The sequence below is a fragment of the Podarcis pityusensis genome (assembly GCF_964106645.2).
Source record: "Podarcis pityusensis genome assembly, chromosome: 13".
Taxonomy (NCBI): Eukaryota; Metazoa; Chordata; class Lepidosauria; order Squamata; family Lacertidae; genus Podarcis; species Podarcis pityusensis.
This window is the reverse complement of record NC_138038.1, coordinates 21,696,806-21,720,496: the sequence shown is the minus strand read 5'-3', so window position 1 is coordinate 21,720,496 and position 23,691 is coordinate 21,696,806. Positions and strand designations below refer to the sequence as shown.

Genomic DNA, 23,691 nt, shown 5'->3' with positions numbered 1-23,691 from the left:
TATTTGGAATACGGGAATTTCCCTTTTAAAAAAAGGGAAACGTTGACAGCTATGGCTCTGAGTCTGGTCAACGTGGCTGGATGAGAGACTGCCTGGAGAACCATTAATATTGCCTTGAATTCCATGGAAGAAAGGCAGACTGTTGTGAGAAGTTTTCTATCAGATTTCTGTCGCAAGGGGTCTAAGCGTGGGTTGTTCTGAGGCAATACCTGGGGAAGCTTCTTGGGCTTGGTGGTTTTTGGTTTAAGCATGGTTTGTTAACCAGTAATGTTCAGGTGATGTGCCTCCACAGGAGCTAAGATGGTCCAAGAAGGCTAAGTGGTGGTTGACTCATCCTTATCTCACCCACAACCAGAGAGAAGTGTAAACTAGGTTTGTATGTTAAAGGAAAGCCACAACTGAGAAAGAGGCTGAGGGGGACACAGCTGGGCTTGTGTTCTGTAAGTGTCTTAGGGTGCTGGCATGGGCATAGCCAGGGTGGGCAGGGGGCAGCTGCCCCCCTAAATCAATCAAAATCAATACAAATCTGCGGTTCTGACCCCCCCAACAAAAATCCTAGCTATGCCCATGGGTGCTGGCCGTCTCCCTAGATATCTGATGGAAGCCAGTGTGGTGTAGTGGTAAGAATATTGGACTAAGAAAACCAGGGTTCAAATCCCCACTCAGTCATGAAATTCACCCGGATAACATTGGGCCTATTTGCATCTCTCAGTGTGCCTACTGCCCAGACTTGGTGCACATGCCAAAGTGGTGCATTTACATAAGTGTCAGTACGCTGGTGGATGTTGCCCGTCTTGTGCCAGCAGCAGACGTCTGCATACCCATCGCTGCTGATCCAAGGAGTGGGAAGTGTTAAGAAGATGCCTTTTTCTGCGTCAGACCAATATCTAGCTGAATATTGCCTGCACTGAACTGGCAGCAGCTCTTGGGGGTTTCAGGCAAGGGACGTTCCCAGCCCTACCTGGAGATGCTGGGCGTTGTACCTGGGCCTTTCTGCATGCTCTGCCACTGAGTTTCAGCCCATCCTAAAGTGTTGCTGCACAAGAGGTCAGCACAGTTATGAGCCAAGATAAGCTTGGATACTCTGCCCATGGAGGCAAAGAGACCTGATCCACAGGGCACAATTCCATCAGGAAGCCCTGTTGAAATAGATGGGAGCTGTCAAAAGACTTCTCTTCATTTCCGTGAGGCTTCTACCAGAGGACATCTTGGTAATTGATAATTGTACCCAAGGAAGAAGAGGGGCCTTTTAGATTTCTTATGCAAGTCCTTAGCTGGGCCTGTTCTGTACTCCTTCTGCCTTGGCTGGATCAGAGCCCAAGTGTTTTCTCTGACGTTTTCTTAGACACAAGCTACAGATTACTGCTGCAAATCTGACAAACTTCCAGCTCTGTTCCTGCCTGATGAGCTAAACCTAATGGAATCCCCTCTTCAAGGTGAGGGAGCCCTGTCCTCGTTTGCATTTGGTTCCCCTAGTGATGAGGAGGGGGAGCCTACACAGCTGCAGTCTGTGGAAAGCTTGGGCTTGCTGCCTGCTGCTCTCTGCTATTATGATTTATTTATTTATTTATTTATTTAGGGTTGTATCCAGCTCTTCATGGCAAAAAAAAGCCTTTACAAATTGGCTGATAACATCTGCATTTCGTATCTGGTAATTATAGAATTGTAGAGTTGGAAAGGACCACGAGGGTTATCTAATCCAACCCCCTGCAATACAGGAATACAGAGCTCAAACCCACAACCCTGAGATTAAGAGCCTCTGAGTACTGAACTATAAATTTCAGCTTTCTGGTCTTCTAGGGAATCACCCTGCTACCAATTCTGTGGAAGAAAACAGGACAGGGCATAGAAAGCCTAACCAATACGTTTTTTCTAAGGGCAGTACCAAAGACAGGGAATCCCATCTCACTGCTCAGCAGTTTATCCAGTGTTTTCCTTCCTCATATAGCACCATGCATGATCATATTATAATCAGCAGTGACAGGTGTCTGGTGTTTAAAACCCTTTGGTTAATTTCCTGAAAGAGAAGCCCAAAACCTGCTTGGATGCCATTATCTCTGACATGGGAGCACTAAGCCCTTCATCCCAGATGTGCAGAAGCCAGCTAAGGTTTCTTGGAGGTGAGGGAAATGCACTCCGCACGTGCTCAGATACACTCTGCTATTGACATGCTCCATTAATACGTGCGCAACACACAACCTCCTAAGACAGCAGCATAAAAGCATCCCAGTTCAGAACAGGAAAGATAAAACACTTGGCAGTGAAAACCCAAATCCAGGGGCTTAACACAGCCTGAACCCAGCTGAGGAGAAACTGTTGGGATTTTGTGTGGATCAAATGTGAAACGACATGACCAATGTTTGCCAGTAGGTGGCGATGCAGGACCACAAATCAGCTTCCTGATCCCAGGGACAAATTTGTGTTTCTAAAGAGGGAGAGGGTGGTGGAAGAAGCAGCAGGCCAGGAGAGGGTGCTAAGGACCTTTGCTTTCCATAGGGTAAGTTTCATACAGCTGAATCAGGCAACCTTGTCTGTCACTCAGGATGCCATTGCACACCAACGGCAATGGGGGAGGATCGTGATTGGACCCCAGCAAGCTATTATCAATACAGTTTGCACCACCATGGCTTCACAAACCACAGTTGCACCAGCTCATTCCTTTCCCACCTTTTCTGATGCTGTTTACCCCAACTTTGTTTTTTCGCCCTCTCTTAATCCTAATATATCGTTCCCATCCTGTTTTCTTCCTTCTTAGCAGTGGTGCTGTCGGTGTAGGACTTGGGAGCAGAAACCCAGGGCCCCACCAAGCAGAATAAACAGGCCTGGCTGACCATGTTTTCTAAGCAAGTGAAACAGTACACATTAAAAGAGCCTCTGCCCTGTAAGACCATTAAGTCTAAAATTACCGGAGAAAGCAACTCTGCTTACTAGCATGATGCACAATTCCTCTTGAAAGCAGCTGTAATCGAATTCGCCTCTTTTTTTTAATGCTTCAAAAGATTAATTTAGTTGTAGAAGAGCATATAAATCAGAGCAGCAATTCTCAAACTTTCTGCCCTGAGGATCCACTTGAGAGGACTGAAGTTTGCTGGGGCCTGTCAGTCACAAAATAGTGTTAGATGGAGGTAGATGGCTGTTACCGACTTCTCTTTCTACTGATATCTAATCAATCCTTGGAAATTGCTTTGTTCTTTTGCCAGGACAATTTCCCTTGTGGCAAGGAGTTCCACAGCTCTGCTTTCCTCAAGTTAAGAACAGGCATTTGCTCTTGAGGTGTTGTGACTCAGCCTCTCCATTTTAAGCTGATTTGCTTTAAGTGGAAAAGCCTTTTCGTTTTATATTATTTCCCTTCCCATCCCCACGTCTCTTAAAAATATTTTACCTGTCTTCTGTGATTTCTTCTCCCACTCTCGTCACACGCAATTTGTACCCTATCCCCCCTACACCGCAAAAAAACCCTACTAGTTTATTTCATCTTTCCTCTCCTGTCCTTTTGCATTGTTACTTTTCCTAGAATACCTTTTCTTTCTTACCCATTCCTTTCTATTCCCTGTTTGTTTACTATCAATAATAAATATATTTCTAATATCTAACTTCAATCACTTTGCGATTTCCTTCAAAACCTCCTCTGGCCCTTTCCCATCACCCCAGCCTGCAACTGCTGTCTTCCAGCCGTCTTTACTCAGCATTTAAGAAGTTGTTGGTGCAAACCTTGGTCGGGCCCAAAGGCTACAGCACAGCTAGAAGGCTGGGACAGGCAAGGCAGGATGAACTGGCAGGCCATAATACCGAAGCCCACCTGAAAATGAGCCCACATCCTGGTGTTTGAAAAACACCGATTCAGAGCATATTGCTTCACCATCGTTTTTGCACACCTGGGCTGAGGGAACGTGCCTTCCGGAAAGGTTTTTGTCCTAGCACCTGATTTTGTTACAATCTCCAGATGTTAGAAAAGCAGATGCAGAATTTTACATCCCTTCCTCCCTCCGTGTCTTTTTAATGGACATGTTTCAGTTCCCTGTGATTTTCAAATCAAAACAGTTCTCTGGCGCCTGCTGACCCACGCCCCCCCCTTTTTCTGGTGTATTTACATACACTGGCCATGGAGTCATGCAGAAGGAAGTTTCCTCATCTACTAGGCCGCGAGCGCTCGCTTTGGTCCTAATGTAAAACAAATGCTATGTCCTCCCACCCCCACCCGCCTTCCTCGCCCGCCCATGCTATAAATAAAGGAGCAAGGCCAAATCTTGCTGCAAAAACAACAAACTTAGGCTCCACGCGGCAAGCTGCACGCAAGGCGGCCCCTGAAAGAAAAATATTTTAAGCACAATAAAATGCATCATATGGCCTGTAGCTGGGGAGTCATTTATGGATGACTTATTAACCTTTCCCAAACCAGGCTCTGTAGTGGCAAGGCGGGAGGTGGTACAGGGATTTCACTTACAATTCCCTGCTGTTTGGGGAGAATGAAGACTACTGCTCTGTTCAACCTCGGAACCCAATCCAATGCTCTGATGTGCAAGGCAAAAAGGCAATGGGAAGACCAGGTTAGGGCTGTCACCTGGCCCTGATCCAGTGCCCTGATACACGCAGGAATTTAACAAAGGAGGAACCACAACCACCCTTATTTTATTCATTTATTGATTGCGTTTACATCCCCCTTTTTTTCTCCAAAGCGGCATACATTGGTTCCCCCTGCTCCTCATTAAATCCTCAAAACCCTGTCCGTTAGGCAGCGATTGGCCCAAGGTCACCTAGAGAGCTTCACGGCTGAGTGGGGATTTGAACCCAGGGCCTAGGCTGAGACTCAGTTCACCACACTGCACTGGCTCTCAGCCCTGCATCAACCTGTGTGTGCAATAAATATTTGGAGACTGATGTGTTATGCCTGGCTGTGAGGAAGAGGGCCTTCTCAGGTGTATTCCAGCAGTGCTGAGAAAGACCTCCTAATAGAGACCCTGGAGAGCTAATGACAGTCATTGTTAGGGAAGCTACAATCGTCTCATTCAGTATAAGGTAGCGTTCCACATTCCCTTGTGAATGGCTTTTTTGGCGCTTTGGTAGAGTGAAACACATGAAAATTGGAAGCAGACCGTTTAACTCAATATTATTACCATCTACACTGCAGTGGCTTTGCAGGGTTTCAGACGGGATTCTCGCCCATCCCTACCTGTTTATGCCCGAGACGAATGTGGAAGAAGCCTGTGTTCTTCCACTGAGCTGTGCAAGGCACACAGTGCACAGACCATTAAGGAGCATGCATAGGCTTGGATGTGGAGAGCAGGCCTAGTTGGGTTCATCGTACTGACAAGATCCAGAGCAGGGTCAAAGTGGAGTCAGCAGGATTTGAACACTGTTATGTCTCAATTGTTGGCGATTTGGGTGTCAGAGCTGGGAAAGGCACTGAAAGGAGACTGAAAAAGCACAATTCTGTAAACCCCACTGTGGTCTACAGGAGCAGTGCAAGAATATCACTTTGCAGGAGACATGCAGGAAGGGTGGAGCCTGTTTGTGTATTAGAGGCAGCCCAACTCTGATAGGCGAGGTGAGGTGGCCACCCCAAATGGTTGTTGTCGAGTGAGAAGGGCTGGCGAGACAAGAGTCACTCCATGGGGGTTCTCCAGGAGGTTCTCCTAGAGCAGCTCCACACAGGTGCCATCCTCTTGGACAATTCAATTCAATGGGGTTTGCAGAGAACTTTCTGTGGGATTATGCCTGTGTGCACAGCATGTGCTTCTGTTTGGGGCGCCATTTGCATTGCACTCCTTGAGTATTTTAACTGGAAGTTTCTGAGCAGATCTGGGAGCTTGGGCTGGCTCTTTATGCACAGAAACAGGCTCATTATAAAACAACCACCACCACCACCAATACTGCAATGGCTGCACCTGGCAGGTAGGAAAGACTGAAGAGGACACTGGAGGCCAGTGGGCTGCAGTACTAAATTTGTCATTTGTCATGAAGCTCAGAACCACACTAAGCAACCAGTTTTGCCAGTAAACCACTTTAGCAAGGTAGTAAATTGGAAGACCAAGGTCCCATGGCCAACCCTCTACCACAAAACAGCTTAGTGCCAAGACTCTGCATCGCACTTCTCTATTGAATGCAAGTTGGCAACTGTGCTTGGGGGGTCGAGGAGGAGGGACAGTTGCCACTGCCCAATTGTCCATTTTGTTCAGAACAATAAGCAAGTCTTTACTGCAAGTAAAGGTTTTACTGTCACGTCAACAAATGGGAGGCACTGAGAAAGGATATGATTATCTCGGGACTGCAATGTCATTATATCCCAGAAGAGGTCAGGCAAGGGAAGTTTAGAGTGGGCTATTTGCAGCAATTGTGAAGGAACCAGAGCAAAAAAAATTAAATTAAAACTGCACCTCTGAAATATTACTTAGATGGATCAGCCTGATTTGAGTTTTCAGGCTTACCATGGCGTTACATTTATTCCAGTAATGCAGGTGTTAGGCAGAACTGCCGATTAGCAGGAATTATGGGAGTTGTAGTCCAAAAATAGGAAGGGCTGTAATAGATGATTCTATTACTTTGTTTAGAACACTTTTGAAATACACACACACTTTCCCCAGCCCTCCAAAGTTACACAGATGAGTCCCTGGGAAATTAGCATTCTCTCCACTTGTCAGCCAACCAACTTGTACCCACTGAAAGGTTCCATCCTCATCCTTTGGGGCAAATGGGAAAGGCTCAGAAGAACAGAGCAATGTGAGAAAATGTAAAAACAAAACTCTCCAACGCCGTGTCTTTTGCTGTGGGTGACTTTATTTTAATAAGGACCACTTAATTTGTTCTTTGGCAGACTGCAGAACCTATGAACAAGTTGGGGGGAAGAGAGAGAGAGAAAATGAGAACAATTAATTGCTTCTATCTCCAGTGTTTTGCCAACAGGCTAGGCCAAAGGCATGGGGAATCTGTAGGCCCTGCATTGGGGCAATTTGATTAGCCATTCTGAAGTTAAAACTAAAGGGATCTGTTGTTTGCATTTCTTTGCATCTTTACAAGCTTATCTTGGGAGATGGTTAACAAAGAGCAAGTCCAGAAATAAATTCGCAGGAGCCAAAAGATCACCGGACCAAATGTGACCCTATGAGGCAGGACCACCCAGCACTACCACCCTCAACACTCCCTCCACCCCAATCATCCAAAACACAGCATCTCTCAAACAGAAAGCAATGCATTGTGGAACATGTGTTCTAATAATCCCGGTCAACCAGATGCACGATGTAGATGCAAGTCAACCAGCAGATACTGTGGTTCAAACCACCCTGTAAATCAGGAAAACATGTGGTGTTGTAGGACTGCAACTTGCATTGTGTTGGCCACACTGGCAGGGGCTGATGGGAGTTGGAGTCCAATTCCCCATTCCTATTGGGAGTCATTTCTTTTGACGTGGAAGATCTTCCTCCAGTCCTGAATACGCAGCTGCCAATTGCAGTTATGCAAAGCTATGGAAAAGGCACTCTGCACGTACTCAAGAGGCATGCTGATGTTTGTTAGTCTGGTGTCACATCTGCCACTGCCATTTAAAAAAAAAAAGCTCTGGGAGCTAAATCCAGATGAACATTCTAAAGGAATCAAATCTTGGGAAGTGTCTCAACCTAACTAGTTGAACACCAGGGGGCAGGTGTGTCTTTTAGATGAAGAAGGGGTGATCAATGAATGCAAAATCAGGCTCTAGGACAGACACAAAAGTTTGTGGTGGCCCGGGCAACTGGATGCTAAGGACTTCCCAACTCTATCTGAGTTCTCCCTCTGTTTAAAAAAGATGAATTATATCATGTCCACAGTAATCTGATCACAATGTTTAAGCAAACATTGGTGCATATAGAGATATGCCAAGCATTTATGTGTGATGCCCTTTAGTTTCCCCATTGTGGACAAAGGGGATATTGGGCCCCAGCATGTCCTCTGTCCCTCACTGTAATGTGTCCCTTAGTGCCAGCCCCTCTCCCCTGACCCCCTCCTCGACTTTCTCCCCAGCTATGATGCTAGGCCTATGTAAAGTGCGCTTGCAGTTGCTAGGCAACATGTGGCCCCATGGCGCTATTTATGCGAAATGGTGCAGTTGGCTACAAGTGTGCCCTATAGGCTAATACAGATTTAAACTGTCTTAATATTCATTCCCTCATTCTAAGGAATCTTGGGGGATGTAGTCCTGTGCGGAAAGCTGCAAATCTCTAATGAAGAATTCTTAGCATTCAAATCAAACTACAACCCATGATAGTCAAACTAGATAAAGCCCATATAGATATGTAGGGTACATGTATGTCGTAAGTTGTCGAGCTACAAATTGCATTCTCCCATTTCGACAATTATTCAGGAGGCACTGTAAAACACAGCCAAAATGATCTCTCATTCGGAGTGAAGGCAGAAAGCACTGCCCTTCATTCTTGCTTAGTATCATCACTTAGCATAATCTGATGGGCTATGCAGTATCGTCAGGGAGCCTATTCAGAGTGAAAGCAGAACTCTCTGCCTTCATTCTGATTTGGCTTTGTGAAGCTGTCATGCAGCCATTCCTGCATGAAACCTGATGGCCTCACACTACCTATGCGATCCTTGGCTGGCTGGTGTCAAAAGCTACAGATAAGGAAAACAAGCTAGTTCAAACAGGCAATAAGCAGCGTGTGGAATAGTTAAGCAAGTGAAAATTCCCACCAAGACACTTTCACTGTGAAAAAATTAAAATGACAAAATTGAGTATACCCCTAATATGCCACAGAGAATTGGGAGATGTAAAAAAATGTTGAAGGAAACAGCCACATATCAGTTAGACTTGGCAAGAGCAGCCACGAGAAAGTAACATTCAAACAGGGAGTAGGCTCAAACATTATACCACGCTCTTCTATCTCCCCCTTCCCACCCCAGTTTTGAGGACCTGTCTCCTGGTCCCTGGAACTGCGAACGTCAACTCATTGGGACAGTCGAGCATTGATTACGCAGGTCGTTTTTTAAGCAATGGTTCTCGTTCTATGGATCGGAGCAACTGGGTTAAAATGGGAAATATTTTCACAGGCAAAAGCAGCAGCGCAGACTCGAGGGGTTTATGTTGCCAACTACTTACTCTAAGGCAGCAGACAAGAAGAGGCAGTTAGTACGGTGTTAGGAGACCTGCCAGGGACCCACCCCCTGTCCTCTTGATCTATGCCATCAGGATTAACTTGGAGAAGACGGCCTGCAAGGAGATAGCTAGTGAGATGGGGGGCGGGGGGATAAGAAACCTTAGGGGAGGTGGAGCAGAATTGCTACCAATATTACCAACATTTTTCAGCCTCTTGTTTGGCTGAACAGGGTCTGGTTTCAGGAAGCAACTTTCCGGTTTGTGGGAAGAGAAAACAGCGCAGTCTCTCACTTTGAACTCTGTATCCTGTACACACTCTCCTCCTCCCTCTCTCACATACACGCCTCTATGGCCACATGCTGATGTCATACACGCACTCTGTGCAAACACATGCAGTAGAGTCCCGATGCCAATTTTAAGAAAGAAAAGCTGCTTCTGGGCAGACTGGGTACTGAAGCTCTCCCCGCAGAAATTCCCCCAGCAGAGTTTTAATTGCACGTTTGCAAAGGCAAGTATATGCTTTGCTGGGGGAGAGGGCATGCATGCCTGTGGGAAAATATTGCGTACTACACAGACAATACCCATAACTGCCTCTGGCACACATCTTACATGCTACTGAGTGCGAATCCTTATATACCGTATTTTTCACTCTATAAGACGCACCAGACCACAAGACGCATCTAGTTTTTGGAGGAGGAAAACAAGAAAAAAAATATTCTGAATCTCGGAAGCCAGAACAGCAAGAGGGATCGCTGCGCAGTGAAAGCAGCAATCCCTCTTGCTGTTCTGGTTTCTGTGATAGCTGCGCAGCCTGCACTCACTCCATAAGACGCACACACATTTCCCCTTACTTTTTAGGAGGGAAAAAGTGAGTCTTATAGAGCAAAAAATATGGTAGTCAAAATACACTGTCCACGCACGAGAGGATAGGTATAGGCAGGCTTGGAGATACCCAAATATTTGCAGAAACACAGAAAAACCTGGGAGCTGGAACCAGGGAGAGGGGCCCCATAAAACATCTTAGAACAATTTCTAGACACTTAGCACACTTAAGTTTTTGTTGGGGGAAGAAGGGAAAACAAGGAGGAAGTTGGGATGGAGCAGGGAGTAGCTGGAATCCTGAAGTGCTGCACTCTGCACTGCAACATTCTGTTGTGGGTCCCACTTGTCTAACTAATCCGCATGATGACACCGCCAGCTGAGAGCAGGGTACCTGCACGCAAGAGAAACTCCAGAGTAGACTCACCTGAGTGACACTGTGTTCAGATAAAGAGCTGTCATCCACCTAAAAACAGGCAGGGGAAAGGTGAGGAAATTTAAGGGGATCTGAAGAGCAAAATGCTGAAGACACAGACAATGACATTTCCTTTAAATATACCACAAGCAAGAAATTGAGCAGCTAAAGACCATTATGACAAAATTTATGAATAAGTGTTGGGAGAGATACACCCAGGCCAACCCAGGCAGCTTTTTTCAGGGAGATCTCTTGAAGAACTAATTCAGAAGCCGAGATAGAAAAAAACTCATCCAGTCTTGCACTGGCCAGGACAAAAGGTGGGTAGGTGATGGTTTGAGGGGGGGAAGTATGGTGTTTTTCACTTTATCTGCCCACCCCCTTTGTTGTTACCTCTGACAGCAGAGCAACAAGGGCTAAATTTACGGACAAACTGGATGCAGCACCATTCAGAGAATTATCAACGGTGTGCATGACTTTTTAAAAAGCCCACTCCCCCACAATCTGGATTAGGCTCCTGGCACGGGGGTGGGTGGGTGGGTGTTAAGTTAGGCTTTAACCCTTTCCCCCCTTCTGCAGTCCCAATTGAGATCAAATGCCTCTTTGTAGTGAATGGGGAGGGAGCATGAATGGGAGTTTTTCTTCCATAACAACAGCAAGTGCAACCCCCCTCCGAAATTCCCACACCAGATTCCTGATCTAGATCAGGCCTCATGAGCCTGCCATTTGCTTTTTAAAAGCCATTCGCACAGCTGGTAATTCTGTGAATGGTTTCTTCATCTAGTTTGGTCCTTAGCGGTCACCAGATAATGGGACAGGTCCTTTGACAGGTCAGTAATGGATTAAAGAACAGGGAGAAGGAGGAAGTAATAAATGGGCAGTTTTCACATTGGAGGGAATCTTCACATTGCATTTGGAATAGTGGAATAGTTGGAATAGTGTTTTAACATTCATAAATGAACTGGAGGTGGAAGGAAGCCACGAGGTAGTGCAAAATTTGCAGGCAACTTCAAATTATTCAAGATGGGAAAATTCCAAGCAGACAGACAGTAAAGAATCCCAAAAGGTATTTTCCAAATGGACAATACCGTATTGGCCTGAATATAAGCCACATTTTTTTCCAAGTTCAAATCATGAAACGTTAAAGTGTGGCTTATATTTGCAACCTTATGCCGCTGGCAAAGCAGCGTGGCTCGCCCCCCCCCCCCAGGAAGCAGCCCGAGAGCACGGGTACCCATCCTGTCCACGGCTCCCAATCCTCCCCCAAGCCGCCAAATTTTAAAGGTGTGGCTTATTTGCGGGTGTGGCTTATATTCGGGCCAATAGGGTAACATGGTAAATAAAATTCAATGTGCAGCTAAAGCGGTGTACATTGGACCTCATTGCTTCCTGCCTGATTATTCTCCCTCCATCGATGCCTCAGCCAGCAGGCAAGTGGTGGCAATGGTGGCACTGAGAGAGGGTAGGAAGAGGTGGCTTTTAACTCGGTGCAAGACCCTATTCACTGTCCCAGCATCCCTAGGTAAAGATTCTGTCTGACACCATGGGAGATATGCAACCACGCACTGTGGACAATGATGAACCAAATGGACCATTCCTCTGACTTGGCTCCTCCTGTGCCTATTTCCATTAGCTGTTCTTGGGTCTGTTACCAGCCACAGTCACTCAGCTTTTCACCACCAGGCTCCTGTGTGAAACAGGCCATAAACAGAATCACCCCCATAGCTGCTGGAGGTGGGTACAACACATGCAGAGATAGTTCTGCAAGAGCCCTTAAAGGTTGGAAGCCAGGCTACTGATATTACATATCCTCTCCCGATCCTATTTCCCATCACAGGAGCAAAACCAGACGAATAGCAGCGATATTTAACATCGAGAGCATTGTTACACTCAAAAGTTGTCCATGCTGCAGGCTCATGTCCTCCTTAAAAAAAAAAAAACTTGGAAAGCAAACCCAAATATGGGGAGTGTTTGTGCATATTCTGATGAAGTGGGAACATAGTTTAATACTGCTGTTGACACAGCATGCTTAGAAGCTCACACATACACCATATCATACCAGGCACACACACATGCTGCATGTGTTTTGCGGCTGACTCATCCTATACAAATATAGGCTACCCCTCTGGCCACTTATTAAAAATCATTTATTTAGCTTTAATTATAGTATCCCTCCACCAGCATCCTCATGGGATGAAAGACAGAAACAACCCGTTCGCAGCAGGACACTTACGTAAAATGCAATAAAATTGCACCATTTTCTCTTCCCTTAATTGCAGAAAGTTTGCCATGTCTGCAATGGAAGGCACCCACAATCCTGTTGTCTAGCTGCCTGCTAGAGACATTTCTCTTTCCACAAGCCTCTTTAGAGAATTAATTTGTTTCTGTGTTGGTCGTTTCTTAATTTACTTTGAAACTTTATAATGTTTTAATGATTTTACTGTATACTCTTTTTTTAATGAATTGGCAGTTCAGAAATCCTCTTTTAAAATAAATATAATAAAAAGTTACATTCCTGGGAGGCAAGGAAGCAACCACTGCTAATACAAAGGTTTTGTTTGTGCCCTATAGCAGATTCAGTCTCTTTTGCATCCCCTTGGCTACCTTTGCTTCCTACTTCTTTACCCAGCCACCTCCTTTTTGCCAACAAGATACAATCTCATAGAACCATTGTGTGTGTTTATAACAACAGTAATTTGATATAAGCTGGCTAGAGATGCGCGAGTGCTGGCTTCACACAGGTTCTGGCCTAAATGGTACCATGAGATCAAAATGTCTAGGGCTTTACAGTATCTGGGCTTTTTTTGCTTTCTTGCAATTGTGCCCCCCTCCATTCCTACATGCACACAAGCTACTTTTAGCCACAGCCCCAAAAAGGGTCTAGAGGTGTGGGAAAAGCCAGACAGGTAGAAAGGAGAGAAAGAATCTCCCCGGACGATTTGCAATGGGGGATAAAGGAAGCAGGATGATTTTAACCCAGTCAGCTGCCATGCTGCATTAAAGCGACATGCTTAGAAGGAAGTCAAGTCTTACACCTGCATCCTGTTTGCGAGAACAGTTCGCTATTTGTAGAGCCTCTCGGGCAAAATTTCATTGTATTCGGAGTTACCCGTGATGTAATCAAAGAGAACAAAGCCATAAGCTGCAGGCTCCGGGATCGTCTGAGGTGGAAAGAGGTTCAGGGAGATGAGCAAGGGAATAAAGTGCAGAGATGAGAGAATATTTACAGGAAGGAAGGAAGGAAGGAAGGAAGGAAGGAAGGAAGGAAGGAAGGGAGGGAGGGAGGGAGGGAGGGAGGGACGGACCACTTACCCTAAAATTCAGCTTCTGTATGACTTGCTGGGCATCACTTTCCAAAATCACACTAAAATGGAGAAGAAACATAACATGAAACATCTTGGGAAGGGAGATTTTGATCTGTGTCTCTGGCAAGAACTATGCAGTTGTTATGCAGCTGTTGCAAGGAATCCAGAAGCATTTGGGGAAGCGATTCTAAAGCACTTTACACTACTGATCCAAAGGCAACGTTTTGTTGCCAGACACTGCATTTTAAGAATGCATCTTTTAAGAAACAATTTGTGCAATTGTGACTGTGGCTTACTGGCTGTTGTCAGTGATGAACAGCACCATGGCATTCCTTGTGCCATTTGGCGACATTTATTTTATGCGCTGCTGTTTTCTAAAGCCCTGTTCTCATTTTATATCTGATCTCTCCCTAGGCTGCACCATGGCAGTGTAAGAACATTTATGAGAGCCTTTAAAAACAAAAGTAGTAACTCCCACAAAGTTCCTCCCTTCCTCCTGGTATTTTGTGAAACCTTTTTCATTTCGTTTCCCTCAAGCAAGGGAGCAATGCATCAACTGCAATTCTGCCTTTTGAAAAGGAGAAATTACCTTTAATTGTGAGTCTCTTACTAGTTCAAAAAGTAGGAGAAAACACATCTAATGGGTTGTTTGTAAAACATGAATTAATTGAGCTCACATTTTGTTACTTGTGTTTACATTTTAACTGGATTCCTTAATGTGATTTAGGTACTCAGCAAGTGTTTGAATCTCGGTGAGTTGGATGAGCTATGGCAGATCCTTTTAACTCCAGATTTAAAACAGGGTGACATGAGCCAGCTTGCTGAGATCTGCCAAATTAATTCATTTCCCTTTTCTCCCCTTCCACATGATCTCACCCGCCATCAACGATCTCATCCACCACAAGGAACACCCCATCCATGTTTTCCACCAGGGTTCGCTTCTCCACGTTCTTTCTAGATACAAGACAAGGCAAGGCAACTATGAGCACCAGGAACATGTCTACACTACTAGATTTAAACTAGTTTAGGAGTCATTTCTGTGCTAGTCAAGCCACATCTGGGGACCTGTGTCCAGTTTTGGGTGCCATATTTTGAAGGAGGACCTTGACAAACTGGAGCGTGCCAGAAGGAGAACAACCAGGATGGTGAGAGTTCTGCAAAGGGGCAGAGTTTCTCATTGTATTCAGACAATAAAAAGGAGTGCTGCCCAAGTGATAGCAAAATGGATGGTACGCAAGCCTCCTTAAGGTCAGTATTACATGGGCAGGGTGCCACTACTGAAAAGGCTCTCTCCTTCATTGTCACCAGCTTCACATTTGATGACAGGGGCACCTAGAAAACAGTCACAGATGCAGATTCTTGCTACCAGTTTCTTGGTATTTGAAGAGACAGTCCATTAAAATACCCTATAAATCAAGGGGAACATTTTGGGAAGGAACGTATCTTGCCAATAAAAGCTTTTCTGGAAAGCAGAAAGCACTTTGAGCTTGGAGATACTGTTAATCTGCTATTGCAATAGACACAATCCACTAAGAAATTCTCATAGTTTTGCCATTCCCTGTAGCATGCAGCTTCACTTGCTTCTTTGAGCCATCTTATGTTCTTTGTTCTACAGCTACACTTCTCTGCAATATGCCCATCCTCTGTTTTGTACCAAACTATGATCTGGATTGGGGACACGGGTGGCGCTGTGGGTTAAACCACAGAGCCCAGGACTTGCTGATCAGAAGGTCAGCGGTTCGAATCCCCGCAACGGGGTGAGCTCCCATTGCTCAGTCCCTGCTCCTGCCAACCTAGCAGTTTGAAAGCACGTCAAAGTGCAAGTAAATAAATAGGTACCGCTCCAGCGGGAAGGTAAATGGCATTTCCGTGCGCTGCTCTGGTTCACCAGAAACGGCTTGGTCATGCTGGCCACATGCCCTGGAAGCTGTACGCCGGCTCCCTTGGCCAATAAAGCGAGATGAGCGCCGCAACCCCAGAGTCGGCCACGACTGGACCTAATGGTCAGGGGTCCCTTTACCTTTACCTATGATCTGGATTACGAGCACATGGGCACACATACTATCTTTGGGCAACAGGTCAGAGCGATTATTTATTTTGTCCCTTCCACTTTGTGAGAATCTCATTGATCTCCACTGGGATTAATGATGATACTCACCGCAGCATATGGTTGAGAGATTCAAAGAGACAGGTAAGAACGGACATCAACATCAGCTATTAAAAAGTGGGACCAAGAAAGGAAGACTCACGTCAACAAAAACAAAATCAAGTGATCTTTTAAACATGTACTGTATTTCTCCCTGACCATCTACTAGAAACACACAGAGCAGACAGAACATAGGTTGTTTTCACGTAGGGGCCCCAAAGCTTTGCTGTAGCTTTGTTTTTCTGAAATTAGCTGGGAACAGAAGCAAACGGTGATTCTACACAACATGTAACATAGCACTATTACTTGGCAATGTGATGACTTTGTGCAATCTTTACTCAGAGTCCTGTCCATTTGTAAAGTCATGTGTAAGCTTAATTAGAACCTTTCTCTTCGTGGTTTCTACCTATAACTATTTTCTGTTCAACATTTGGGGGGACGGGACGGACAGAAATGAAAGGCAATGAAATCACAAAATAAGAAGTACAAGATATCACTTAAGGCTACATAAGTCACTATTTAGCTCATTTACCTGCTGGCTAAAAAAAAAAGTATTTACCTCATTCTCATGGGGACTTCCCACTACATAAAAGAAAAGATCAATGCTGCTTTTATAGACAATGGTCAGGCCTTCCAAAAAAGCAATCTCACCTGAGGAAAACAAGAAAGAGAAATAATGTTTAGAGAGAGAAGCGGGAAAGCTCTTAGAATCATAGAATTGTATTGTTGGAAGGGACCACGAGGGGCATCTAGTCCAACCCCCAATGTTAAAATGCAGGAATCTTTCGCTCAACGTGGGGCACAAACCCACGACCCTGAGATTAAGAGTCTAATGCTCTACCAACTGAGCTATCCCACCTTCGAGAACCTTACAACTCCATCAGGCCCTGCCTCATTTGCTTGTGGACTGGTGACCTTATTTCTGATTTATTTTTTATGATTTCTAACAATTTAATTCTACCCATGCTGCAGTTGTAAATGGATGGAATCTGAGTCAGCCAGGTCTTTTCTGATGGGCTCCATCTGACTGAGATGGAGCTTGTTTACCTTTTAAAGGGTGTGCCAAGCTGTCCCAGAGCTGAAGGAGTTTTCTCTTGACTGCACCCAGAACAGTGTGGCATGGCAGAGTTAGGGACCAAAAGGAGGCCTGCCAATGTCTGACTGCAGATAAGGCAAACGCCTTGTCCAACACACACAGGTTTCTAACAGTTAGAGCATACAAGATTGTGCTTGGCATAACATCTTCTAAGTGGCAGGTTTTTATTTTATTTTTTAAAGACTGCTTATTCCTCTCCAGATAATGGCTAACATTTCTACAGGAGTACCTATTTGAAATGCAAACCAGCGGAGTGGATTTGTCTTGGGGTAAATATGTCTCCATACCAGCAACTAAATTTGCTTCAGGAGTGCAGGCCAAATTCTCCCCATACTCCTCCTCTTCCGCGGCGCAGAAAAACCTTCTGCAATGTGTCCTCCTCTTGATCTCTCTCCATCACTTAGGCCAGTTGCTGGACCACTCCACATTGCCATCACCTGTCCCTTTGTCACTCCAAGTGTCTCTTTTCACTCTTGGTTGATGGAAATATTTTTGGTCGTACCTGCACTATACTGTACATTTAAAGCAATATCATACCACTTTAAACAGTCATGGCTTTTCTCAACATATCCTGGGAGCTGTAATATTTTAAAGGGTACTGAGAGTCCCCCTATTCCCCTCACAGAACTAAGAAGGAAGACTGGTTGTTAAACCACTTTGGGAACTGTAGCTCCATGAAGAGAATAGGAATCTTCTAACAACTCTTAGCCCATTTAACAAACTACACTTCCCAGAATTCTTTTGGGGGGCGGTGTCTGTTTAAAGTGACACGATACTACGTTAAATGTACAGTGCAGATGTGGTCTCTGTTTCTCAAGGGAAGGAGAAGAGCCAAGGAGATCTATGGTTGAGTGTCTGGTGGTACTAGAGGCTGCTAGTTGGTTGTTTGTTTATCTTTAACGGCCGCATACTCACTGTCAGTCTTGTGGGTCTTGTTGAAGACATTCCTTTCGAAACTCTTCTGTTCCTTCATAGATGGAAAGGTGTCATCATAATACTGTGGAGAGCCAGAATAGGAGGCTCAAAACAAGGATGAGGCAGTATAGGAGTAGGTAATGGCTAACAAATAAGAATCACCTCTATCCAGACTTTAGAGCAGGGATTGGGAACCTGTGGTCTTTCAGCTGTTACTGGACTACAAATTCCAACATCCACGATCACTGGATGTGCTGGCTGGGATTGATGGGAGCTGGAGTTCCACAACATTCACGTTCATTGAAAATGAAAATCCCCTCGATGTGAAAATTGGTAAAAGCCTGTTAGAGAACAGTGCTCCTAAGCAATAGATAGAGCAATAGCTATCAGGCATGATGGCTAAATGGAACTTCCATATTCAGAGACAATCTATATCCAAGACCAAATGCTAGGGATAAACAAGGGGACGCTATTAACTTCTTGGCCCACCTGTGAGCGCTCAGAAACACTTGGTTGGCTGTTGGTGGAAACAAAATGTTGGACTACATCAGAGGTGGGCTTGAATGCAGCCCTCAAATTTCTTGGATGCTCCCACCTCTGAAATCTTCTGTTTATTTCTGGGTTGGAGGGAGAGGGAGTGAAGATGAGAGAGAGCGAGAGAGAGACTGGCCATGGATCTCTTGCCACTCTAGCCTTCATAATCTGCTTTCTCTCTCAACAGTTTTAACAGTCTTTCACGCTCTCGCTCCTGCACTCTATGGTTTCTCTCTCAAGAATGAGTAACGTATACATTAGGCATGGGGAACATGTGGCCCTCAGTGTGGCTAATAATCAGGGATGATAGGAGCTGTGTTCAGCGACATCTGGAGGTCCACAGGCCCTTCATCCCTCACATCAGTGATGAACAGAGAGTGAAAAACGATTACCTGTCAGAATGCATAAAGGTGGAATCAGTGGCTGAAATTGATGGGGACACATTTACGAGAACAGGAAGTTATTCCCGTGATACGAAGACTCAACTGATGGAATTCAATGAACACAAAGAGTGTTTGGTCCCAAGTAGCAAAAGTAGCTTTTCAAAGGGACTGGATGGCTACATGGGGCACCAGTACAGCTGGGGCAATTAGCCAAGGTAATAAGGATCTCTTGCCGACCTCATGCAGGAAATAACAGCAGAAGGCAGATATTGCCCTCCTTATGCAATCTCCACCCCCCTGAACTTGGTTGGTTGCTGTTAAGCAGTGATCCAGCATAGCAATTCTTAATTTCTGGGATGGAGTCAACAAGCCCACCCGAATGAATGGTCTGAGGACACATGCTGCGGGTGCACTGTTCAAATTAAGCAGGTCTCAATTCTCTGGGTGTGAGATTGACTGCAAGTCTCAGATAAGCTGCTCTGGCCTTCTCAAAGGACAAGTAGTAGGATTCCTTGTTTCATGTGTTTGACCTCCACTACTGAATGCACCCCAGCAGAGATCTTCTATTCCCAACCTGAAAAATGGTGTTCATAATTCTACCTGATGTCTTACCAGAGTGGAACTGAGCCTTTAAAAAAATTGGTGGAGGTACCTGCCTTGGCCAAAAGTCGCTGCCCAAAGCTGTCCAAGATGAAAATTGCCTTGACAGTGTAAAGGGACGGTTCCTAGGATCAAAATGAATTGATTTTACTTAGATGAAGGGATAAGAATGTACTTTTAAAAAGCCAGAAAATATTAAGTGAGATCTATGAACTGTCCCATTTAGCTTGTACTACCACAAATACAAGTACCATATACCATGTAGCTAACATATCTAAATATCTAAATCAATGGGCATTTTTGGTTGAAGAGCAGGGTAGTTGTTTTACAAAAATAAAAAATAAATATTTGTATGGCACCATTAATATATATGGAACTTAGCACAAAAATATATACAAAAAAGGACCCTGCCCCCTATAAGCTTACAGTTCAAAATTGTTTTGATTTCCCCAACTGCACTCAATCTTTTCGCTCTCTGGACTGGCACTGCACCTCTTTCATTCATATTTCTAGCTAACTAATTTCCGTGCATCTCCGACCTCACTGGTGTTTCTGCAAAGTAGGTCTACACCCACACAAAAACAACAAAGCCCACTACCAAACGCTTCACAACTCTTTCTGCACTCCCCAAACAGGAAATGGTACTTCCTGTCTCTCTGGGTTTCCTCTACAGAACTTGTTCAAGATAAGTTGTTTCCATAGCTTGTTTACTAAGGACCACTTGCTACTACTATTTCATGGTAGTGAGTTCTTGGGTCCCTCACATTCTACATGGCAGACTCCCCTGAGGTGCCTCCTTCCATGCCTTTGGGTCCCACTCTGCCTAAAACCCATCCTGTATGAGTCTCCCCATCTTCGTTTAGTAAGGATTCTCTTATCTGTCCCTGGATGTGGAATACTGAACCAGCTTCCCTCTCCCTGGGGTCTGTCCCTTCCCCTTTCACAATACTGTTTCTTTGAGACCCCACTAATTCTGAGTGCCATCTCTTTTAACTTTGTATGGCTGATGACACTGTGTCAGTTCTTCCTGGGGACAGAACTGATCTCGAAGGACTGTGTCCCACAACAAATGAAATGGAAGTCCATCGGTATCTGAAGAAGTGTGCATGCACATGAGAGCTTATACCAGAATAAACTTAGCTGGTCTATAAGGTGCTACTGGACAATTTTTTATTTTTATTATTTTTATTTCCACAATAAATAGTATCTCTCTAGCTCTGTTGACCCCAGAAACCTAGAATTCTCCCCCATTTCCCCAGGGTTTCCTGATTCGCAATGTCTTTTCTGAGGTGCTCCTTGATGTGCTGTCCACTTAAGACTTTACGGTTGAAGACTGGGATGAGGAACCAGAGGCACTCCTAATGTTGTTGGACTCTCGCTAGCCGCAGGCAGAACAGCCCCCAGTCATAGATGCTGGGAGTTGTAGTCCAACAACATCTGCAGAGCCTCAGCTTCCTCATCATTGATCTAAGACCTCCTGAAACACATACCTGGGCCAAACAAAAAATAAATGTAAGCCATTTTGGCCTATAAGAAAAATTTCATATTATGGCAATACATTTATTAGCCTCCCCCTTAGGTCAATTATTCTCTTCTTTGTTTTGTTTACAATTCTAGCCTCACTTTGGACATTACTTCAACACTGGTAGGGGTAAACTGGTGTCCAGACTAGACTATTTTTGACTGCAAGTGGAAGCTGGTATAATGGAATGTGGGGACGCCCACAAGAAAAATAGATTCACCTACCCACACAGAAAAGGAGCCTATCAGGAAGAAGGCTAGGCTGTGTTCCAACCCTTCTCCCTTAGCTTTAGTTTTCTATGCGCAGGGGAGTTTTGTTTCGCATAGGTAAACCCTTCAGTCATGTGACCCCCCCCTTGAAGTCCAACGTGGTGCAGCTGAGACACATGTTTACCACTTCAGCAAGAGCTAGGCCCCTGCCGAGGACGCTTTGTCCTGTGCCCGTCCTTCTCAGGACGACGTTTGTTCTTAACGCGCCTTGCAAACACGCGCGTCGCCTTCTCCTCGGGCGTGCGCACGGCCCTTGGGAACCGAGGTGCGTAAAGTTCAGAAAATGAACTGTACAACGCAGTTTGGAGAGCCGTTTCTGAACGCGCAGGCATTTGCTTCGGTGGCGGATTTCCCCCCGCCCCTCCGGCGGGCCCGCCCTAGACATTTCTGCAGCCTCAGGCGCCGACATCTAGCGGCGTCTCCCCCTCCGCCCCACTCAAATGAAGGTGCATCGCGCCTTTGGGCACCTGAGGCAGACAGTTCCACAGATGCTGGAGAGCAAACGCGTCCAAATGAATTGAACGCCTGCCCTTTCGCGATGGCCAAAATCCTCTGCTTGAGGCGGCTGCCTAACCCAAGGGCCGGCTTTCGCCCCTTTTCCCTCGCCGCTGCTTCCCCGCCCTCGTACCAGCATCAGCCCGGCGGGGATTTCCATGGGTCCGAGCGGCACTCCGGCGGCGCGCTCCCCGCCTCGTCCCCTTGCGGCGCCCCCGAAGTGGTCGTGCTGACGTGGCCGGGCCTCTGCCTTTTGCATCTCGGATGTCTCCACGGCAGAGATGAGCTTCGGCCGAGCTGGGCTGCTCCGCCCCGCTCAGGCACTGGGTGGGCTGCCGCATCCTCCCTCCCCAGACCGCTCCCAGTAAATATAATACATATAAAGATCTTTCCGCAAATGTGTGCGCCGCGCATGAGGGGGACGACGACGACGACGGCAACAAAGTTGTGACAATTTGTAACGAGGGCTTTCTCTGCAAAATAATTCTTGCATGAGAATAGGAAAACCAGCTTTCACTCGAAAGAAAAGAGATGTACCAATTTTGGAAAGCGTAAAAATGCTTCTCCGTCATTTTTAACCCACGCAGTGTCTTACAATACTTTAAAATTATGTATTGCGCTGCTCTCTCCTGATTTGATGTGCAAACTTAATGCATGATCCTCCTGGAAGTTTTTGAGTAAAACGCTTTGAGAAGAGCAACTGCGCAGGGCTGTTGGCTCTCGATAAGTACCGGTCTGGCAGGTTTATTATCATCAGACCACTCTCCTCCCCTTATTTGGTAGAGTGGATATTTATTATCAGGGCTAAATTTGAGCCCACTTAGGACTCAAGTTGTAAATCCTGGAAATAGATTTGAATGCAAAGGAGGCGGCTTTGTATTTGCATAATGTTTCCCAAGCTTTCAAAGAGCTTTGCATGGGATATTTTAGTAATCTGTACAACAGCCTTGTAAGGTAGGCCAGTCTGTTACCCCTGCATTGGAGGAGGCTGAGATAAAATGACTTGTTTGAAATCACGCTCTGAGTTCAAGGCAGAGATAACTTCTCTTATAAGCCTCACTTATGTCCAGCACAATCATTTTCAGGTTAGCTTGGAAGTTTCAATGTGCCAAGGCTTTTAAAATCTGAAATGTGTACAAATTTGGATGCCATATGGCAGTTGTTTTCTTGTGAAACTTGGAGGCGTGGTATTCCAAACCTTTGACTACACAATCACGATCCATAACTGATTGTGGCTTTCTGGCAAAATTCCCACTGCTTATTTACAGGCATATATCTTCCCTTCTACCATTTTATGATGCTCCCACCGCAAATGCTGGAGCACATGTTGCAAACACAAAGAGAACAAGTGTTGATCTGCATTTACCAATTGTGTGGACGCAGCTTTATTGCATCCAGTTCTGATACCTTTGCACACACAACACCAGATTGTAATTCTAGTTCCAGCATTTGGGTCAGCAGGTTAAAGCTGTGTTCTCAATCCATCTACAGTCCCTGCATCTTTGGAACAGTTCCAGTCAAGCAAGGAGCACATCACCCCCCTCCATCGTCTGGACGTCTTAATAACATGTTAATGATGCCTAGTTCATCTGAAGAGGGTCCAGATGTTTCACTACTAATTGCTTCTGTGGAGGGGAATACTAAACGCCCACCAGAAGTGTTCTAAATGTCGAGGATCTCCAGTCTTGAAAGGATAAGCAGACTGGCGGAAAGGTTTTAATTAGTGTATGAGGGGAGGGGGCAGTTAATTAAGTTGGATTCTTTGCTGAATTTTGATTGTAGTTTGGCAAAAGAATAGTTATGAGAAAACAATGGCGGACTCACACAGGCTTTGCATACCTAAACAGCTGCATCTAGTGTCCCACTCTTGATTTCTAATGGCAGTAAGGTTGCCATCTTTGTGGGCTGAAAAACTCTGGCTCCCTAGTTACAGAACCAGCAAGTTAGAACAGAGTTTGAAGCAATCCAGTGAGTCAAAGACAGAACCTTAAGAAATACAGGGCCCAAGGCAGAAGTTGCCATGTTTTAAGTACAGTCTTGACAGAACCTAGCAACACAGATCTGGGATTTACTGACAATCCTGAATATCTAACTACACACAGTTTTATTGGCAGGACTA

General features: G+C 45.3%; 1 protein-coding gene and 1 long non-coding RNA gene across 7 annotated transcripts in view; one reads left to right on the top strand and one right to left on the bottom strand.

The window, feature by feature from the left end:
• LOC308462162 overlaps positions 1-3,126 on the top strand; it is a 14,291-nt gene extending 11,165 nt beyond the window's left edge. Inside the window, exon 5 of the long non-coding RNA XR_013979029.1 lies at positions 3,063-3,126. This is a non-coding gene — a long non-coding RNA (uncharacterized lncRNA). The remainder of the gene's footprint in view (positions 1-3,062) is intronic.
• A 3,630-nt stretch (positions 3,127-6,756) lies between these two features.
• COPZ2 (COPI coat complex subunit zeta 2) lies at positions 6,757-21,937 on the bottom strand. Of its 6 annotated transcripts, none has more exons than XR_013978994.1 (11): positions 21,706-21,936; positions 19,343-19,411; positions 17,770-17,851; positions 16,318-16,409; positions 15,771-15,826; positions 14,489-14,566; positions 13,620-13,671; positions 13,417-13,468; positions 10,320-10,358; positions 9,077-9,187; positions 6,757-6,821 (listed from the first exon to the last, which is right to left on the bottom strand). XR_013978994.1 is itself a non-coding variant. In XM_080979527.1 (10 exons), the coding sequence occupies exons 1-9, from the start codon at positions 21,829-21,831 to the stop codon at positions 10,351-10,353; spliced, it is 615 nt and encodes a 204-aa protein (XP_080835653.1). In that variant the 5' UTR covers positions 21,832-21,936; the 3' UTR covers positions 6,757-6,821; positions 10,320-10,350. The 6 variants fall into 6 exon arrangements, 2 of the variants coding, with proteins under 2 accessions (XP_080835653.1, XP_080835652.1); XR_013978995.1 differs by having other exon boundaries at positions 13,341-13,468; positions 21,706-21,935; XR_013978993.1 differs by lacking the exon at positions 13,417-13,468 and having other exon boundaries at positions 21,706-21,937.
• Positions 21,938-23,691: the final 1,754 nt, after the last annotated feature.